The sequence below is a fragment of the Meriones unguiculatus genome, chromosome 4 (assembly GCF_030254825.1).
Source record: "Meriones unguiculatus strain TT.TT164.6M chromosome 4, Bangor_MerUng_6.1, whole genome shotgun sequence".
NCBI classification, from domain to species: Eukaryota; Metazoa; Chordata; class Mammalia; order Rodentia; family Muridae; genus Meriones; species Meriones unguiculatus.
This window is the reverse complement of record NC_083352.1, coordinates 25207682-25227919: the sequence shown is the minus strand read 5'-3', so window position 1 is coordinate 25227919 and position 20238 is coordinate 25207682. Positions and strand designations below refer to the sequence as shown.

The 20238-nt window shown below is 45.8% G+C and overlaps 2 protein-coding genes and 1 long non-coding RNA gene across 4 annotated transcripts in view; 1 reads left to right on the top strand and 2 right to left on the bottom strand.

Annotated features, from left to right (window-relative positions):
• Positions 1 to 5002, bottom strand: part of Gsr (glutathione-disulfide reductase) — a 36215-nt gene extending 31213 nt beyond the window's left edge. Inside the window, exon 1 of the mRNA XM_021636518.2 lies at positions 4748 to 5002. Within this exon, the coding sequence (XP_021492193.2) occupies positions 4748 to 4987 (240 nt within the window). The 5' untranslated portion in view covers positions 4988 to 5002. The remainder of the gene's footprint in view (positions 1 to 4747) is intronic.
• Positions 5003 to 13082: 8080 nt separating this feature from the next.
• Positions 13083 to 17155, bottom strand: LOC132653606 (uncharacterized). 2 transcript variants are annotated; one of them, XR_009591346.1, is made up of 2 exons: positions 17049 to 17155; positions 13083 to 13322 (listed from the first exon to the last, which is right to left on the bottom strand). It is a non-coding gene; the product is annotated as an uncharacterized LOC132653606 (long non-coding RNA). The 2 variants fall into 2 exon arrangements; XR_009591345.1 differs by having other exon boundaries at positions 13083 to 13319; positions 17049 to 17152.
• Positions 16886 to 20238, top strand: part of Ubxn8 (UBX domain protein 8) — a 16744-nt gene continuing 13391 nt past the window's right edge. Inside the window, exon 1 of the mRNA XM_021636501.2 lies at positions 16886 to 17032. Within this exon, the coding sequence (XP_021492176.1) occupies positions 16945 to 17032 (88 nt within the window). The 5' untranslated portion in view covers positions 16886 to 16944. The remainder of the gene's footprint in view (positions 17033 to 20238) is intronic.

The window sequence follows — 20238 nt, the reverse complement described above, 5'->3', positions numbered from 1 at the left end:
TTAGCAGCAGCTCTGGACGACAGTTTTCAGTTCAGTACAGGGCATGGTTATCTCACACCAGGCTTCTTACTAACTTTCTCTCCATGGGTCTTAAAGGAACAAATTCTATATAAAAAAAAAAAAAAAAACAAAACAAAAAAACCAAACCAAAACAAAACAAAAAGTAAACCCTTAAGTTAAAAAAGATAACCCAGAAGTTAAAAGCAAGCAAGCAAGCAAGCAAGCAAGCAAGCAAGCAAGCAGTCATACGTGGCAGACAACCTTAGGAGATGTATTATGCTGGTCATTCCTGAAGCATGCCAAAATGAAACTGGAGAGCATTAACTGAGGACAAAACTCTCTGCTGTCTCACTCTGCAATCATTCAGGGGCTTACTGGAGTCCTGCTAGTGATTTCCCAGGCCTTATTCTGACAAAGGCCTGGTATTGTGTCTGACTCACCCACAAAAATGTGGGTGCAGCCTCTGAAAACTGTATCTGTAAGATTTTACTCCAGAAACACTAAATCGGAAGCTCTGGGGTGAAGACTCATGAGGGAGAGCCCTAATTCAGAGTTTTGTGGCTTGTTGAATGTTTGCTTTGAGATTCCCGGGACCTCACCGCTTTCAGGTTAGAGCTGTACTGCTGAGCTACACCCCAGTTCTGTTGACTTTAGACTAAATAATACCTGGTTCCCAAGTAGGGGTGAGGCGGCTCCTCCTTTCTACTAGAGGATAAGGCTTACAGACCTTTATGGCAGCACAGACTACCTTATACAATATCCTGACACCATGGTGCCTATGGCCAGCTCTACACACATGCCATACCATGCATGTCCCCTGTACCCCCAAAATAAACGTACTTGAGCGTTCTCAGGTGTGTTAGCTGACATTTTGCTCTTTAGGAGAGCAAAAGGGATTGAACAAAATGATGTTCCTTGACTTTCTGTTAGGATCTTTGTGAAACAAAAATACAGGGGCCAATGCAGTGTTTTAGAAAGCCAAAGGTCAGCCGGGCATGGTGGCACAAATCTGTAATCCCAACATTCTGGGAGCAAGAGGCAGTAGGATCTCTGTGAGTTCGAGGCCAGACTGGTCTACAAAGTGAGTCTAGGACAACCAAGGCTACACAGACAATCCCTGTCTCAAAAAACAAAACAAAGTAAAACCAAAAAACCAAACTAAAACAACAAAAAGCAAAACAAAACAAAAAAAGAAAACCAGAGGTCTTCAAAGGACACGTTTCCCGTTTCTCATTAAAATACATACTGTTCTTAAGGCATGAGACATAGCTCAGGAGCAGAACATATACTTAGCATGTACAAGGCATAGGTTCAATTTCCTGTAATAAAAAGCAGAATAAAAGTAATAAAATGCCAGGTTGGGGCTGCCAAGATGAATAAAGGCACTGACAATGTGAGTTCGATCCTCCACATGGCAAGAACACTGACTCCTATAAGCTGCCCTCTGACTTCCACACACATGCCACACCATGCTTGTCCCCCCAAAATAAATGTAATAAAATCATAGACAATGTTGGTACCTTCGCAACAGTCTTTACAAAAACAAAACAAAAGCAGACTTTGGATGTAGTTTAGTTTACACTTGCCTACCATGTACAAAATCCTGGGCTCGTGTCCAGCATCATGTAAGTAGGAAGCCGTGATGTGTGTCTGTAATCCCAAAACTTGGGAGGTCAACATAGGGAGATCAGAAGTTCAAGGTCATCCTCAGCTATATAATAGTTTTAATGCCAGCCTAGATTCCTTTAATCTTAGGCAGAGGCAGGCAGACCTCTGAGTTTGAGGCCAGCCTAGTTTATATTCAGAGTTCTAGGTCAGAGAGAACTACATAGAACTGCCCGTACACGTGTACACGTATTATTATTCTTGTTTCTGAAAAAGAATAGTCATACAGGAATGATGAATCTCCAAAGCCAATTCCAGCTTTATTACCAATCTCTACACACACACACACACACACACACACACACAGCCCACCACGACTGCTTTGCTGACTGCAGTGACCCTCTGGCGTCTATAAAAACATGGAGAAGAGCGTTTGCTGGGGAGACGGCTCATTAGTTAAGAGCATGCCAGGCTGGACAGCTCACAATTGCCTGTGATTCTAGTCCAGGGGGACCACACACCTGCCCTCAACACACACACATATATATCTACAGAATAATAAAAATGAAAGTTTAAAAAAGATTTTATCTTATGTATGTGTTTTGCCCGCAAGGATGTAAGTGTGCCACATGTGTGCCAGTGCCTGCGAAGGTTGATAAGAAGGCAATGGATCCCCTGGAATTGGAATTAGACAGGTAGTTATGAGCTGTGATGTGGGTGCTGGGAAGTGAACCCTGTCGTCTGTAAGAGCAGCAAGTGTCCCCAAGGCTCCAAGACAAATCTTTATTAAAACAAAACACAAAAACCTGATACACAGATTTCCAATAGTATTCAGTAAACAAATGGATAAAGAAAGAAAATGTAATCCTACCACCTGGACATAACACTGCCAGAGAAAAACTTACTGGCTCTTTTGTGTATAGGGACAGGGCTCATTATATAGCTCAGGCTGGACTTGAACTCGGCAAGCCTCTGCCCCAAGTGCCCCAGGAAGAAGTGAGAATTCTCTGAACTACTTTACTTTGGGCCGTCGCTACCTGCAACAAGAAAGACACATCAGTTCTGGCCTGTGGACAGCTCAGTGCTTAAGCCACTATTCTAGAGGACCTAGGTTGATTCCCAGCACCCACATGGCAGCTCACAACTGCCCCTAACTCCAGTTCCAGGGGATCCAATGACGCCCTCTTCTGGCCTCTGTAGGCACCACGCATGCATGCTGTGCACCAACATTCATGCAAGCGCTCATATAAATGAACATACAGACTGACCGGGTAACCCCACTTCCTGGTTGACTGCATTAGGTCTCATCATACTGCAAGTGCTTTGAGGAAAGGGACCTCTGTAGAAAAACATTTGTTATCTAGCCACTTCCTTCTGTAGGATTCAATCTAATGACCTAAAACATGAACAAAATAAAAGGACCAGCTTCAGAAAGCCACAGTTTCCCCTGCATGTGCTTGGAAATTACTTGGTGTAGGAAGTTCACATTGCAACCCTGGACAGACCAAGTAACTGCAACTCTTGAGCAAATCCGAACCCACATCTTCCCTTTCATTACATTCTTTCGGATACTGGCTGCAGCCCTACCCGCTTTGTAATTTAAAGCCAAACGCTACTTTGAGGATCTCCCCAAAGTTAGGCCTCTAAATCAGCAAAGGGCACCCCCAAAACGTCAGTGCTTACATGGGAATGGAAGATGCTGAGGGGGGAACTGGGCAGGTTATAGTGTCATTCTGCGCTGCCCTTTGCTTACTCTAGGAAGCAGTTCATCTGTCTTCAACCCCCTCCTCCAAGACAGGATTTCTCTGTGTAGCCCCAGCTGTCCTAGAAATTTCTCTGTAGACTGGGCTGGCCTCAAACTCAGAGATCCACCTGCCTCAGGCGGGCACCACCATCACCAGGCACGTCTTCTCCTTCTGAATGGGAACCAAACCCCTACCTCAGGCCCTGCTTGACTGATGCCAGTAGAACCAACAATGACAGCAGATGTCACAAACCCATGGCACTACAAACAAGGAAGGAGGACAACAGAAGCCTAGAGAACCGCAACGATGAGAAATTACAAACTCCCACTTTATCTGTGAAGGGCAGGGAGCAGGCTCTGAGCAACCTTTCAATCTGTCTTCCAGTCTTTCTAGACTAGTATCAAAGTGCACGCCAGTCATTAACAGCGACTTTTCCTTTACTTCCCACCCCCAGGTTCATTCAATAGTGGCTTGGGCCTGCGCACAATTACTCATCTCCAGCTTTATTCATTTCAAAAATAGCTGTTGAGAAAGGTATTTTAAGGTAACAAGCAGTATACAAATACAGGGGCCATCCCTGCCCCAAGATGCTCTCAATTTACTATAACTTAAGTATCAGTCTTCAAAGGCATTTAGAGAACCTATCCCCAATCTCAGGTGGTATTTGGGTTCAGCATTTTTCAATCACCAACAAGAATTCTGACTAGATCTTGTGATAGGAAAAGGCCACAATCATGTGGATACGAGGCTATTAAAAATATTATCTTTCAATCTCAAGATTGATCACCTTTCTCTCTCTTTTTAATTTGAAAACCTGTCCCCAAACGATGCAAAACAAAAAAGGCATCATAAGGCTCGGAGAAAACCCCTTAAGGTTTTTCTTTGGAGGGGGCTGGAAGTTCTCCGCGTTGGATCAATTGCGTGTTTCCGAGCTTGCTAACATCCACTCCTCCACTCCTCACCTCCAGCTACACAGAGTCTTGGGAGCGCGGGAACACGGGTGGCAGACCTTCAACTCTCCAGGGGGTTACAATAGGCACCCAAAGTTGGGAACTACTCTGCCCTTGAAACAGAAGATCAGGCCCCACTCTTCAACGCCCGAGCCTCCACTGCTCCCCTCGCCCTCCTCGCCCACTCCACTAGCAGTTTCCCAGAGGCAGTTTCTTATTTCCCTGGCTCGGACGGCGGATGCTATACTCCCCCGCATGGAGATGCACGCCGGCTTTAGGTTTTGGCTTTCGTTAGCATTGCACCTGTGCTGAGCGGCGGGCTCGGTGGCTTTACCCTCTTTCCCGCTATCTCCAGGGGCCCGGAGCGGGGAAGCACCCCGGGCGCCCGGCGCGCAAAGGCCCTGGCAGAGCGCGCCGCCGCCGCGGCCCCAGGGCCCCGGTACTCACGCAAGTGCCACCCAGCTTGTGACTCTCCACCACGGCGGCCCTGGCGCCGAGCTCCGCCGCCCGCCGCGCGCTGGCCAGGCCGCCCGAGCCGCCGCCGATCACCAGGTAGTCGAAGGCGGCGGCGGCGGCGGCCGGGGGCTGCGGCTCGTGCGGACTCGCCATGGCGCAGGTGAGCGCGCGCGCCGCCCGCCGCAGGCTCGGGGACGCGGCCACGCTCAGCGCCCGCGGCAGCAGCGCCATGCGCGGAAGTGCGCGCGGGGAGCGGGGCGCGGCGCCGCCGTGACTAAGCAAAGCACCCGCGGCGGGCGGCGCCCCGGGGCCCCAGTCCCCGCCCTTCGCCGGCACCCGCCCCGTGGCCCGCGATCTAAGTTCCTGCAGGCGCGGGGACCCCGACCAAGGTCGCGACCGTTTTTGTTTTTCCAGCCCCTGATTCGCGCCTGCGCTGCCGATTCCCGTCGGCCTTTACCCATCTTCCTCTTTCGGCTGATTCTGGGAGGCTTGTGCTCTTCAGAGGGGGCTGGGATAATGAGTCGAATGGCAGGGAGGATTTCTGTGGTCCATAGATGAAGCTCAGAGAAAGGCGTTGATGGCCTCGCCACACTGTGGAACAGACTGGGAGAGAGCTTCTGACTAAACCGCCCAAGGTCCCAGTTCACATAAGCATGAGGCTGGGAGGCTCCACAACAAAGAAATGAGGGCTGCTAGGTCCCCAACACCGACCGGAACACACCGAATTAGAATGCTATACACAGTTTATTAAGGTTTTTTTTTTCTCCTTAAAAAACAGGACTTGGGTAGTGGAGGTAGGATAGGAGGAAACTGGGCTCAAGGGCACCAAGGTAGAAGGAAGATTTTTTTTCCTTCTAGTAGAGTACCCTGCAATAAAATGTAAACGGAAAAACACTGCGAAAACATTTTGCAAAGTCACCGTGAAAGCGGCATTGTTAGGAACCATCAATGACTGCTGAAATCACTGGGTTAAAGTTTAATGGGGATAAAGGTGTATAGATAGGTAGCGTTGTTGAGAGAAATAGATACAGATAAATACACACAGTTAAAGAATTTCCACCACCCCACACGCGGCTTCCTTCTGGATCACAAATGGGAAAGGGCAGCTTTTCTGCTTGTCCTAAGGATCCTTGTCCTAAGGATCAATACTGCTAAGTGATGAGAAAGGTGCCATCCTGAGGCAATTGCAAGTATTCAATTTCACTTACACGAGTGTCCTGTTTAAAAACTGCTGGACAGATGGCTCAGCGGTTAAGAGCACTGACTGCTCTTCCAGAGGAGCAGAGTTCGATCCCCAGGTCCTACGTGTTGGCTGAGAACCATCTGTAACCCCGGTGTCTGGCTTTGTGCACACCAGTGTGACTTGTACTTATTACGTGTTTGCAGTGTCCAATATTGGATAAAAAATTAAGGGAATAAAACATAACTGCGAACTGCGAAGTTAGCCCGGAAGCGCTTTTTACTGTAAGAGGCAGTTTGTAACTGTGCTTTGTTGAGAAACTAGATTGACAGCTGGCTGGCTTAGAGCTGGCTGTGGCTGGCACAAGCCTTTGATCATGCACTTGGGAGGCAGAGGCGGACATATCTCTGTGAGTCTGCGATTGATTAGTCTGATCTACTTAGGGAATTCCAGTACAGCCAGACAGTCAGGGCTGAGGGTGGCGGGTGGGGGGTTCTGGAGAGGAGGTATTGGGGGTGGGGGAACACGTTACTGGACTTAGACCCCAGAAGAGACAGCCAGGGGAAATTACAACTGCACTTATGAAAAGGCCAGGGTGTGGTGGCACACACCTTTAATCCCAGTGGAGGCAGGTGGCATGGTCTACATAGAGTTCCAGGTCAGCCAGAGCTACAGTGAGCGGTGGGGGCTAGAAAGATGTTAGACGGGTCTCACAATTAATTACACATCCCCAGCTGGTCTCAAACTCACTGTGTAGCCAAGGACAACCCTGAGCTCCTCATCCTTTATCTTTACCTCCCAAGTACTACATTATAAGCAATAAAAAAATTATTTCTCTTATGCATATGAGTGCTCTATCTGCATGTACACCTGCACGCCAGAAGAGGGCATCAGATCACATTATAGATGGTTGTGAGCCACCACGTGGTTGCCGGGAATCGAACTCAGGACCTCTGGAAGAGAAGACAGTCCTCTTAACTGCTGCACCATCCCTCCAGCCCCTACAATTGAGCTTAATTCATCTGTTTGGTGTATAATTCAATGCCTTTTGAAAGGGACAGACGGAAGCTTTAGAAATGACTACCATCCCCATCCTAAGTCTAAGTATGTAGTATTATTTTTGTAAGTATTTAGCTTTTTAAGGGGTGTGTCATGTGGATGTAGACATTCAGGCACATGCATGCACAAGTATGTGTGAAGCCAAAGGCTGGTGTCTGTTCTCTAGCTCAGTCACTTGCCACCTTGTTTTTCCAGACAGGATCTGGGAGAGAACCTTCCTGATTTGACTAGCCAGTGACTGGCAGGGATCTGTCCATCTCCCTCAATCCCCCGTACTGAGTTTTCAGAGCTGCTCCTGGCTTTAATATGGGCCCTGAGCATCCGAACTAAGGCCCTCAAGCTTATGTAGCACACACTTTAACAACTGAGCCATTAAGTACATTGCAACATTTAAGATTTTTTTTTAAGCTGGCGTGGTGGTTCACCCCTGTAATGCCAGCAGAGGCAGAGGCAGGCGGATCTCTGTGAGTTCAAGACCAGCTTGGTTTACAAAGGGAGTACAGGACAGCCAAAGCTACACAGAGAAACCCGGTATTCCCATCTCGAAAAACCAAGAAAGAAAGAAAGAAAGAAAGAAAGAAAGAAAGAAAGAAAGAAAGAAAGAAAGAAAGAAAGAAAGAAAGAAAGAAATAGAAAGCAAGCAAGCAAGCAAGAAAAACCAGGCATGGTGATTACACATTCGCAATCCTAGTACTTGGGAGGGAGAGATAAAGGATGAGGAGCTCAGGGTCGTCCTTGGCTACACAGTGAGTCTGAGGCCAGGTCTCACATCTCCCTAGCCCCTCCCTCTCACCTCTCACTCTGTAGCTCTGGCTGACCTGGAACTTGCTTTGCCACCTGCCGCCATTGGGATTAAAGGTGTGTGCCACCAGACCCTGGCCTTTCCAACATTTTTAAAAATAGCATACAGAATAAGTTTTCCTGTAGCGCTTTCCTAGATACCGTGTTCTGACTGATTTAACCATTTTTCATTATTGGTATATCTAAATCTGCATCTGTTAATTCCATTGTCTGTCATTTGTAGGGTTTTTTCAATCTTTTTTTTTAAAGACTTATTTATTATGTATGCAAAGTTCTGCCTGCATGTACACCTGCAGACCAGAAGAGGGCACCAGATCTCATTATAGATAGTTGGAGCCACCATGTGGTTGCTGGGAATTGAACTCAGGACCTCTGGAAGAGCAGCTAGTACTCTTAACCTCTGAGCCATCTCTCCAGCCCTGTGTTTTTTTTCCAGTCTTTAAAATTACATTTATTTAATGAGTGTGTATGAGCGTGCTCGCGTGTACAAGTACACATGTGGGGGCTAGGGGACAACCTTTGGAGATTGTTTTATCCTCCTACCATATGTGTTCCAGGATCAGGCTTAGGGTCATCAGGCTTAGTGATGTGCACCATTACCCCACAACCCATTTTCTCAAGCCAGAGTTTTCCTGATGGGTTAACTTTTCTCTCTTACGTGTTTTTCCTTTTCCTAATTTTTAAAGCATGTGGATATTATTTATTTTATGTTGGCTATTTTTATTATTGAAGATCTGAATAAAAAGATTGAACAAAACCATGAATCTGTATTCTTTTAAAAATGCTGAAGGCCAGGTTCTTGAGAGCTATTAGTGGTTAAGAGTGATGAACCCAGAGGACCTGGGTTCAATTTCAGGCACCCATAAAGAGACAACTGTCTCTAACTCCAGTTCCAATGGATCCCACACCCTCTTTTGGCTTCCACAGACACTAGACACAAAAGTGGCACACAGACGTAACTGGAGGCAAAACACCCATATACATAAAAATAAAATAAAATTTAAAAAGAAATCCAGGTTGGGATCCCACAGCTTTAATCCCAGCACTGGGGAACAAAGGCAGATTGATCTCTGCGATCTCTGTGAGTTTGAGGCCATGAGTTCCAGACCAGCTAATGCTGCATAGTGAGACCCTCTCTCAAAGAAACATAGGAGGCTGGGAGAAACAAAGGACCCCTCTTAACTCAGTGGCCTGCTCTTTGATCACCCCCCATGCCTGAGGGGGAAGCAGCCTTGCCAGGCCACAGAGGAAGACAATGCAGCCAGTGCTGATGAGACCTGATAAGCTAGGGTCAGATGGAGGGGAAGAGGACCTCCCCTATCAGTGGACTAGGAGAGAGGCATGGGGAGAAATGAAGGAAGGAGGGTGGGATTGGAAGGGAATGAAGGAGGGGGCTATAGCTGGGAAACAAAGTGAATAAACTAATTAAGATAAAAAATAAAAATTAAAAAAAGAGGACCCTCTTGCCAGCAGCTAATTCAGTTCAATCACAACCACCCGTAACTCTAGTGCTAGGAGATCTGACCCCTCTAACCTCCCCGAGCACCCACACTTATGTGCCCACCCCAGTACACAGGCAACATACAAACACACACCTGTGATTTAAAATAAATAAAGTTAAGACATGGCTGGTCAATAGAACAAGTTCAAGGCAGGCCTAAGCAACTTTGCTGTGACCAGCATGGCTCCAGGGATGGGCCTGACTGGGGAAGCAGGGGAATGAGGAAAAGACAAACACAAACACAAACACAAACACAAACACAAACACAGAAAAGAACTGGGTGGCCTGGTCTCTGACGGAGAAGCCACAGCACTCTGGAAGCGTGGTGTGTTTATGATACAGAGCTGAACAGAGAGGTGGGCTTATTCCATACAGCTGGATAAGGAGTGGCACTATTGTATACATATACACAGGAGGCAGGCTTTATGGGAATCAGGTGGTCCAAGGAGACAGGCTGAAATTAATCTCAGTAGAACCAGCCTTCATAGGGGAGAAATCTGCAGGCCATTCGTTTGTGGAGTGAGGAAGCAGGATATGTGTGTGTTTGTATATTTTCTGCACACACTTCAGCATCTCTACATGGACCCAAAGGAAAGGCTTTGCCATTTCCCATGAGTCGGAGGCTAGGATACTTGACATGGCTGTTCCCATATCAACAGCACACATTCACTGAGAACTTCATTCACTCAGGGCTTTCTCCACTCCCCATGCAAATACACACACACACACACACACACACACACACCACAAGAAAGTAAGAAAGACTTTTATGATGGCATCATTTCTACATGGTGTAAGTTAAAGAGCAGAGAGTGTAGGGATAGGGACTAGAGTTACAGTTAATCTTCGTTGTCAGCTTGATTGGATTTGGTCTCAGCGAAGAGATGTGGATTTTGAGGATGTCTCCAGGAAGGATGAACTGGATGAAGACTCTCCTCTGAGTGGGTAGCACCTCCTGGCAGGGTTCAGATGTGAGGGGCTCTGGAGGGAAGCATTGCTGCTTGCTGGTGTGCCTTTGCTCGTAGCCGGTGAGTGCCCTTACCTGGGACAGCTCAGGCCTCCAGCCCCGTGGATTGAGTAGCTATGAGGCTCTTAGCCTCTCCAGCCTGCAGACACCTGGTGAACTGTGCATCCTGTGCTATGTAAACAGACTTAAATCCCCTTAGTAATATCCACCCACTTCCATCAGCTCTATGCCTCCTCTAGGGCACTGTGACTAACAATCATGCTCCTTTGGATCTCTTGTAACAGGGCTAATCCCTTTATGTGGGCAGAGCACTCACAGTTTACCCAATGCCAAACGCCTACCTCTAAGTACTGTCCTATTGGATTAGGTTCCTACAGAGGAGTTCTGAAGGGACACCAACCCTCAACCCAAGGACTGAATGGGACATAAAAATACAAACACATAAAAAAACAACAAACAAACAAATAGCCATGACAGCTTTTATTTATTTATTTTTTTTAACTTTTGTTTTTACTTTACGTCTTTGGGTATCTTGCCTGTATGGATGTTTGTGCACCACGTGTATGCAGTGCCTGTGGAGGTGAGGAGGAGGTTGGAAGAGGGCACCCTGGGACTGACTCCCCTGAGAGTTAGATATTGTGAGCTGTCATGTGCATACTGGGAATTGAACCAGCATTCTCTATAGGACAGCCAGTGCTCTTGACCACTGAGCCATCTTTCCAGCCCCACAAGTGTTAAGGTTCAAAGAATTGAAAGAAACAGACAACAACAAAACCCTATCAGTGGTGACAACTACTAAACAAAATTGAATGTCTTACCCCCAATGTTAAATGTTAAATGTTAAATGGAGGCCATACACAGACATGGTAGCACACACCACCACACCTGTGATCTCAAGTTCAAAGTCATCTTCCCTGTGTCCTCGGGAAAATCAGGGTATTTGGATATCAGGAAGGCACAGTTTCAGGCGAGTTGACAGACATAGACGAGACCCAGATCGCTTTGACTCTGTTGTAGTTTTACTGAAGTCAGGCTAATAATTTTATAGTGATTTCATGAGGAAGCACCTTAAAGTTGGCATGCTTTCCAGAACATTCAAACTTTTACCAAGGATACAAAGTTTATGTTTTAACTCCTAAACCAGTGCCCACAAGAAATCTCAGCCTAGAAACTTTCTGATCAACAAACAAGAAACAAAAACCTCAAACTATGGTTTCATTATCACTGACTAGTGAAGGGGAAAGTCAGGAGCTGTAATAGTCCTCTGAGCCAAGTCAAATACCTGCCAAAGTCTTTTTCTACATTAAAGTCTAAATACACCTTGGTCAACCATCCTCCCATATGTCTTGCTAAAGATTTATAATCTTCCTTAGAAACAAGATGCTAAAGGGAGGCATGCTCAAGCCTGCTGTACTTGCTTATGCTATTTTTTCCTAAGAAGGAGCCCATTATTTCTTCTTCTATTCTTATAATGTTTTCTGATACTAAATCTGACTCATTACTTCTTTTAAAATTATTTTTCTTCCATTTTATTTTTATTAAAGCTTTTAATAATCTATCAAAAATATATTTCTTGAATAGTTAATTGTGCTGTTCCAAAAATCACAAGGAAAAAACAAAAGGCTCATTAATTCAATCCTTCATCAAGCAGGATTTTCAGAGTACATCTTTTTGGTGTAAATGGCCAGGGGGGAACATCCAGGGACTTCCAGGGAGCAGATTCCCGTAGGAAACGTGTCCCCTCGTCTTAGCAGCATAATTTTATGCTTATAAAGCACATTTTTATGCTCACATAGACTCTGGAGCTAGTGTGGCAGCATAGTACCATCCTCTCCAAGAACAGATAGACAGATAAACAGAAGTAGGCTGTATTTTGTATGACTATATTGTGAGGCATGAATATGTCCCACCAAAGCCTTGTGGTACAGTAGTTTGAATATATCTTCTCACCCAAATCAATCCCCAAATCAACAGTATTAAGAGGTACCATTAGGCTCCACTCTCATGAATGGAATCAATGCTGATTCTAAAAAAAGACTGAATCTTTAGGCCTAATATCTTGCTCCGACTCTTCTTCTTTGCCTCTCTCCTGGGAATAATGTACCTTCATAGTATACATGTAAATATTCACTGAACAAAATCTTCCATTTGTCCATTTAGATCTAGTGATTCAGCAAGGTCTAGTGTACCCCTTTAATCTTAGCACTTGGGAGGCAAGGCAGAGGCAGACAGATCTCTGAGACTGAGGCCAACCAGGTCAGTCAGTCTACAGAGTTCCAAAACAGCCATGGCTACAGAGAAATCCTGTCTCTAAGGAAAAAATAATGGAACTAGTGATTCTTTGAAGTATTAAAAATACAGTGGTAACTAAACAGAGATAGTTCTCCCTACATAAGAGTAGGGCATTTTTTTTTTTTAGTCCGACCAAAGTACTTTACTGTGTGTGCAGCATGGCTCTAACCAGTAACGTGAGAAAAATTATGAAACAAGATACTAAGAAGCACAAGGCTGTGCTCTGTTGTTCCCTAATCATTTTCATGATGTTTTTTAAAAAGTATTCTTAGCTCTTTGGAGCTCTGTGGGCTCCCGCTTTCTCTGTCTCCCCTAAATCTTCTGGCACTGTTGAATTACGTGCCTTCTGTGGCCATCCCCTAGAGAACAGGATGGGGCAGCCAGGGAGGTCAGGGATGCGGCTGCATGATAGGGCAATATTTAAATAAGTACATGATTATTTTTTATCATTGTGGGAAAATACTAGCATAAAGGAAAAGTACTGGAAACTATGAAACAGTAAAAACAATTAATACTCATCAGGCTCTTCAGTTTTTGACTCCTTTTATTTTCAACGTGTAAATGTGTGGGAGTAGGAGGACATTTGGAAGCTGGATTCTCCTTCCTCCATGTGTTCTGGGGGTTAAATTCTGATCATCGGGCTTGGCAGCAGTCAAGTCCTTACTGGCAGAGCTGTAAACACGGGTTGGGCCATCTCATCTACCCTGGGCTTCAGGTGACAGAGCTCTTTCTGTCTTTCCAGACAAGAAATCTCAGCTCGTTCCTGCTGGTCAAGAAGAGCAGACTTTCAGAGTGGGAGGTTTGTGGGGTTTCCTACATCTTAAAAGAACCTTCAACACGCTTTCCATTTTAGCTCCCCCTTAACCTATCCTTACTTGCAATTCCATGACATTTTGAAGATTCTGCATGGTCATCATCAGTGAGCAGAATTTACCCACTCTTTGCCATTTCCTTTTTCTCCTTTCTCCTCACTTGTGTGTGTGCGTGTGCGTGTGTTTGGTGTGCGTGTGTTTGTCCCCCCGACAGGGTCTCACTGTGTGGCCCTGGCAGTCCAGTAGATCACTCTGTAGACCAGACTGCTGGCCTCAAACTCAACAGAGATCTGTCTGCTTCTACCTCCTGAGGGCTGGAATTAAAGTTATGTGCCTCTATGTCTAGTATATGCATGTATTCTGATATAGAGACTCACTACAACTCAGGCTGACCTGGGCCAGAGTGCCTGGAATTGCAAGTCCACACAACCAGGCCTGGCTAAATAGGTGATTCATGTAAACTTAAAAATGTGTTGGCAGTAGTGGCACATGCCTTTAATCCCAGCACTCAGGGAGGCAAGAGTATCTCTGAGTGCCAGGCCGGCCTGGCCTGCAGAATGCGTTCCAGGATAGCCAGGGTTACGAAATCCTGTCTTGGAAAACAAACATACCTTTAATCCAACATATCAAGTTGAAGTGTCTGAATAGTGCACATGAGGTCCCAATTTCTTTTCCCATCACTAGAAGAAAAGAACCTCTCCACATATACTAAAATTAGGGTGTTTCCAAAGATTTTTATTATATCTGTGGCCCATAACTTATTTATCACTGCTAAGATTAAAGATCACTACTAAGATTAAAGATCAACCACTTTAGCTTTAGTGTTTGTTCCAGGAAGTTTCTACCTACAAGACAGACTGTAAATCAGTACAGATCTTCATTGTGAACTTAGGAACTTCCTGAAAACTCATTTATCTGAAGGGTGGGTTGCTCACCAAAAACTCTTTCTTCTCCAACAGTAAGAGATTGAACTCAATTGGCCATTTCCATAAATCTGTTGTAATAAAAAAATGGACAGAGCTAGGGATGTAGTTCAGGCCTGGGTTCAATCCCTAACAACCCAAAAGGGAGTGGGAAATCTGGCTTCTACTTCTTTGCCTTGTTGGTCTCAAACTGTTATACCATGAACAACCAGCGCTCCACCTTGAAAAGGTCACTTTAAACAACTTGACAGAACTCTCTAGAAATCAGCTTTTACCTTTTCTTGGAGGTACTGATGAGATCCTGTCAGAGTATGATTATATGCCTAGATTAAGAAACTTGGCTGGGCAGTGTTCACATATGCCTTTAATCCCAGTGCTCAGGAGGCAGAGGCAGGTGGATCTCTGTGAGTTCAAGGCCAACCTAGTCTATAAAGAGAGTCCAAGACAGCCAGGGCTCTGTGTAACAGAGTAAACACCGTCTCAAAAAACAAAAAACAAAACAAACAAACAAAAAAACTGAAACAAACATAAAATAAAAAAAAATAAAAAAGGAAAATCCCTGACATGACATTATGAGACAATAAAACTCTTAAAGATGTGGCTGAGTTCATTTTCTGTTGGCCATCTACTGTTGGGCCTTTGGCCTACCCTTACAAGTAGTTTAGTTTTCTCAGTGAGATTCCCTTGGAGAATAAATTTTTATTTGAAAGTGGTTATCAACTAGAGATAGCTTCTGGGCTGGGGGATGGAGATTTGTGTCCATGTCTCCTTTCGGCTCTAGGATCCCATCAGGTGCAGACCCTTGCAGGCCCTGTGCATGCTGCCTCAGTTCTTTGAGTTCATATGTTTATCAATTTTTTTAAAAAATCTATTTAAAGGGTCTTGTTTTCTTGGTGTCCTTCATCACCCGTGGCCCTTCTACTCTTTCTGCCTTTCTCCTCTTTCTTCTTTGGGGTTTCCTGATCTCACAGAAAGAGTTCAGGGAAGTTTCTCCTGGGCTGAGGTAGGGGCTTCTTTAAGGAGAGGAAAGGGGGTGGTGATGTGATGGTGAGGTACTGAGGTTATAGTCTTATGAAGTGAGTTTAGGGCATTATGGGGGGGGTTCTAGGTCCAATGGTCACTTTGGAATCCAGAATTAGGAGCCTGCTTTTTCAATCCAGGGTGCCTGCTCAGAAGAGAAGAGCAGGGACCTCCTGGCCTGTGTCCCAAAATCTCCAGCCTAACACTGGATTTTTTTCTTTTTCTTTCTTTTTTTTTTTTTCTCTTTTTGATTTTTCAAGACAGGATTCCTGGGTAGCCCTGGAACTCACTATGTAGACCAGCCTGGCCTTGAACTCAGATCCATCTGCCACTTCTTCCAGAGTGCTAGGATTAAAGGCAATGTGCATGCCACCACTGCCTGCTGGCCTCATTCCATTTTTTTTTTAAAGATTAAAAAAAATTATTTATACAAAGTTCTGTCTGCATGTATGCCTGCGTGCCAGAAGGCACCAGATCTCATTACAGATGTTTGTGAGCCACCACCTGGTTGCTAGGCATTGAACTAAGGACCTTTCAAAGAACAGCCAATGCTCTTAACTCTGAGCCATCTCTCCAGCCCCTCATTCCATTTTTAAGACCATGTCTCAACATGTCTGCCTGGATGGCCTAGAACAATGTAGACCACGTTGGCCTCGATCTCAAGAGATCCACCTGCCGCTGCCTCCCCAATGCTGGGATTAAAGACGTACCCAGTCCAGATTCCTAACCTTCACAAGTTAGGCATTAATTCCTCAGAAAATACTTCTCCACACTGCAGAATATGTATACACACATTCCTCCCATGGCACCAGACGTCATAATGTCTCTGTACAAAGCATCTAGCCCTGAGCTGGGTTTGTTCAGGACAATTCAGTAACTTACACATACTAGAATCTCTGAGCTCTACAGAACCAGGCCAACTTGTGTGACATAATAAACGGTACTTGAGTTAAACTGAAGAGTGACCGCAAGTACTGACGTTTTGGAATTTGCAAAGTTGGGTATCTTGTCGGTGGGGAGGCCCTTCGCACCTGAGCTGCAAGTTACCGGAGGTGAGTCATGGAGTGACAATGAAGTCACAGAACTGTGAGGCCAAGGCTAAGTCATAACAGTGACATGTGTAGGCAAACTGCCTGGGAGGTCAGTAAGGGGGAGCAGGTCTAAGGTATCTCCACGGGGGTGTGGGGCGGGAAGAGGTACTTGGCAGCAGGCCCCACTTTTAAGCTTCCCACAGGACTCGATAGGGAAAGAAAATGCTTCGTAACTAGTAAGCTAAGAACCAAAAGCCCAGTCACCCCCAAGTGCCACAAGGCCACGGGGCCTCGCAGGGTCAACTGCCCTCTTTCAGTCACTTCACTCTTCAGAGCGCCATGTTTTAGACCCGCACAGTCAATCCACAGCCATCGCGACCACCGAATCCACAGGACAGGCGCCTCCCTGGACCTTCCCAGCCAAAGTAGACGAGCCGCGCCGTCTGAGGAAGGACTGTGGGCTTATCTCGTTCGGGCCCACGTCCCAGCCTTAGGGCCTGACATCCTCCCCCACACTCCTCACAGCTCAAGGACTCCGCTCCGAGCTGGCGGAAGACACGACCGGAAGGGGCGGGCACTGCGCCCGGCGGGTCTTTCGCACCATGGCTTCTCGTGGCGTCGTTGGCATTTTCTTGCTCTCTGCTCTCCCTCTCTTGTGTCTGGAGCTCCGGCGCGGGATCCCGAGTCTCGGTGAGTGTTGCCTTACCTTCTCGATGATCGCAGCTGCGGTGTTTTCACCTAAGTGGTGCATGCAGTTTCTTCCTGGCCATGGCGCCTCCGAGCGCTCTTGACTACAATTCCCAGAGTCCATCGCGCCCGCCCTCTTCCGGAGCCGCCTCCATTTCGCGGGAAAAGTTCTTTTGGGCTTTGGCCAGGTTCTGCTTAGAAAGGGGCCGGAGTGAGAAGTGCGGGACAGATAAGAACTATTCTGTTTCAAGAAGTGATGAGAGCCGGAAATAAATAAGCTGATAGTATGAGGGCCTTTAGAGCATTGGGACTGACCCTTAAACTCAAGAAGCCATCGTCTGGAAGAGAGGATGGAGCAGAGGTGAATGTTCCAAGGGAAGGCATTTGTGGCTAGGTCAAAGGGAGTCCCTGAATAGCATTTACTGAAGCCTTACTCTAAGTCAGATATTAGCGTTCACAGTCTCGGTCTCCACTAGTGCCGTAAGGACTTGGAGGTACCGTTAGCATAAACAACAGCTCTCATCCCAAAGGGCTAACAGTTTATTTTGGAGTCAAATATGAATGTCCATGATCTGGGAATACAGATTTAGGGTGCCTTGAATTGCGTGTTCCACGGTTCCATAAAGATATGGTAGTAACAGCAAAGAACGCCATAAACACTTCAAATATACATAGAGTTATATCGTGGAGATGGGTTAGAGCAACGTGTAGGGAAACCTTCCAGAGGCCTCAGATGCTGTCCACTTTGCGAGCTTTTGGGTTGGTGGAAGGTTGTGGGCTAAGTTAATGCAGTCCGTAGGTTACCTGCGATAGTCGCAGGGTGTTGGGTCAGGTATAGAAGTGAGCAGTGTGTGCGCGCGGGTTTAAAGCTAGCCCAAGATAATTTGTGATTAGCCTCTGGACCTGCGCAACATTCGAACCACTCCACGGTCTAAAAACTGCTCATCAGTCACTCTCATAGAATGTACAACTTATACAGCGTAAGGGGAGGTTTCTTTGGGTATAATTGAGTTTGCATTGCTACTAAAACTGAGCTGGAGAGGTGGCTCAGCGGTTAAGAGCACTGGCTGCTCTTCCAGAGGTCCTGAGATCAATTCCCAGCTACCACCTGGTGGCTCCCAACCATCTACTGGGATCTGATACCTTTTCCAGCTTGCAGGAGTACACCCAGAGCATTCATATATGTAAATGAAATAGATCATAAGAAAACAAACCAAACACAAAGCCTTCCCCTACATTTGAGAGTGAGTGGCTTCTTGGAGGTGGTTTTTTTATTTCCTTTGTCTTGTTTTGTTTTGTTTTTTTAGACAGGGTTTCTCTGTAACAGCCCTTACTATCCTGGAACTCCCTTTATAGACTAGGTTGGCCTTGAACTCACAGAGATCCACCTGTCTCTGCCTCCCTAGTGGTGGGATTAAAGGCTTGTGGGTCACTGTTGTAATAGGTTTTCCTCCTAACACCCTACATGATTTTTCTGTGTGTGTGTGTGTGTGTGTGTGTTTCAAGTCTTCAACTCTGCAACTTGAAGCAAATGTCCTGCTTTAGGCTTCCAAGGTCCTGAGATGACAGTGGCAGCATGCCTGGCCAACCTAGAGGTCTTTAAAGGATCATTCTGGGTACAGGAGAGATGGCTCAGAAGTTAAGAGCACTGACTGCGCTTCCAGAGGACCCTGGTTTAATTCCCAGCAACCACGTGGCAGCTCACAACTGTCTGTAAACTCCTGTTCCAGGGCAATCTGACACCCTCACAGAGATACATGCAGTCAAAACACCAATGTACATAAAATAGAAATAATTATAAAAAAAAAATAAAGCAGGCCTGGTAGTGCGTGCCTTTAATCACAGCACTTGGGGAGGCAGAGGCAGACAGATCTCTGAGTTCAAGGCCAGCCTGATCTACAAAGCAGAAAAGTCCAGGCCAGCCAAGGCTACACAGGAAAAAAAAAAAAAAATCTGCTTCCCTTCAACACTGACCTAAGGAACTTGCTGAGGGAGTTACCACTTCAGATTTGTGCTTATGTTCCTAAACCTTATCACAGTGTTTAAGAAAACTAAGCCAAGTTGGAGAAAATGGAGCTGGCCTTCAGGCTGCAGTGCCTACTTTTGGAAATTTCACTTAACGGCTGCAATCCTTTGCTGTGAGGTGGTGGTGGGCTTACTTTTCCATACCTTACCCCCTACCCCATTGGTTTCTTGCTACTCCGTTAACAATATTTAACTCTGTTTTAGAAATGATACTCTGGTGCAACAGCTGCAATGCTAATTCATTAGTTTACCAGTAGAGCATACTTAATGGATACTAATATTCCACATTTCTGTGATGCCTTCCTTAAATAAGCTCTAGCCAGAAAACCACTTGGACCTAGATCTTACTACCTGGATAAAATGGTTCTTCTGTATCTGCCAAGTTTTAAAAATAAAAATGAAGTGCATTCTGAATCAGATTTTAGCACTAAACAAAAGAACAGCAAACCTCTCAAAACTCTCAGGATAAATTTTAGTCCTACTGTACATCTCTTCCTTCCACATTTAGCAAGTTGTGTTACCAGATTGACAGTCAGTTTTTTTTGTTTTTTTTTTTTTTTTAAGTTTTTGGTGTTTTGAGACAGGTTTTCTCTGTGTAGCCCTGGCTGTCCTGGAACTGGATTGGTAGACCAGGCTGGCCTTGAACTCGCAGATCAGCCCACCTCTGCCTGTCTGGGTGCTGGGATCAAAGGTGTAGGATGCCACACCTGGTTGATGCTCTTTACATTTTGGCAACTGAATCTTCACCTGGGCTCTCAGAACAGTGTAAGAAGTACTGATAAACATGACCGAGTGAGAGCTGGGAGCTAGAAAAACGCACAGTGGCACAATCTTGAGGAGGAAATTTGGTGTTTCAGGGACTGGCAGGAGGGTATAGCTCAGTAGAGAAAAGGATTCTTGGAAGGCTGGTGAGTGAGCCCCAGTACCAAATGAGTAGATAAGCAAATGACATTTTGGGCTGGCAAGATGTCCCACTAGGAATGGTGCCTACTGCTGAGCTTAATGACTGGAGCTGAATTCCGGGAACCCATGAGGTAGTGAGAGAGAACTGACTTTTGCAAATTGTCCTCTGACCTCTTTGTGCAAGTGAGGGATGCACTGTGCCCCACTCAAGCGCCCCAAATAACAAATACTTCAAAATATTCTAATGTTATTTTGTTCGGAATGGCTATTTGAAACAGAAC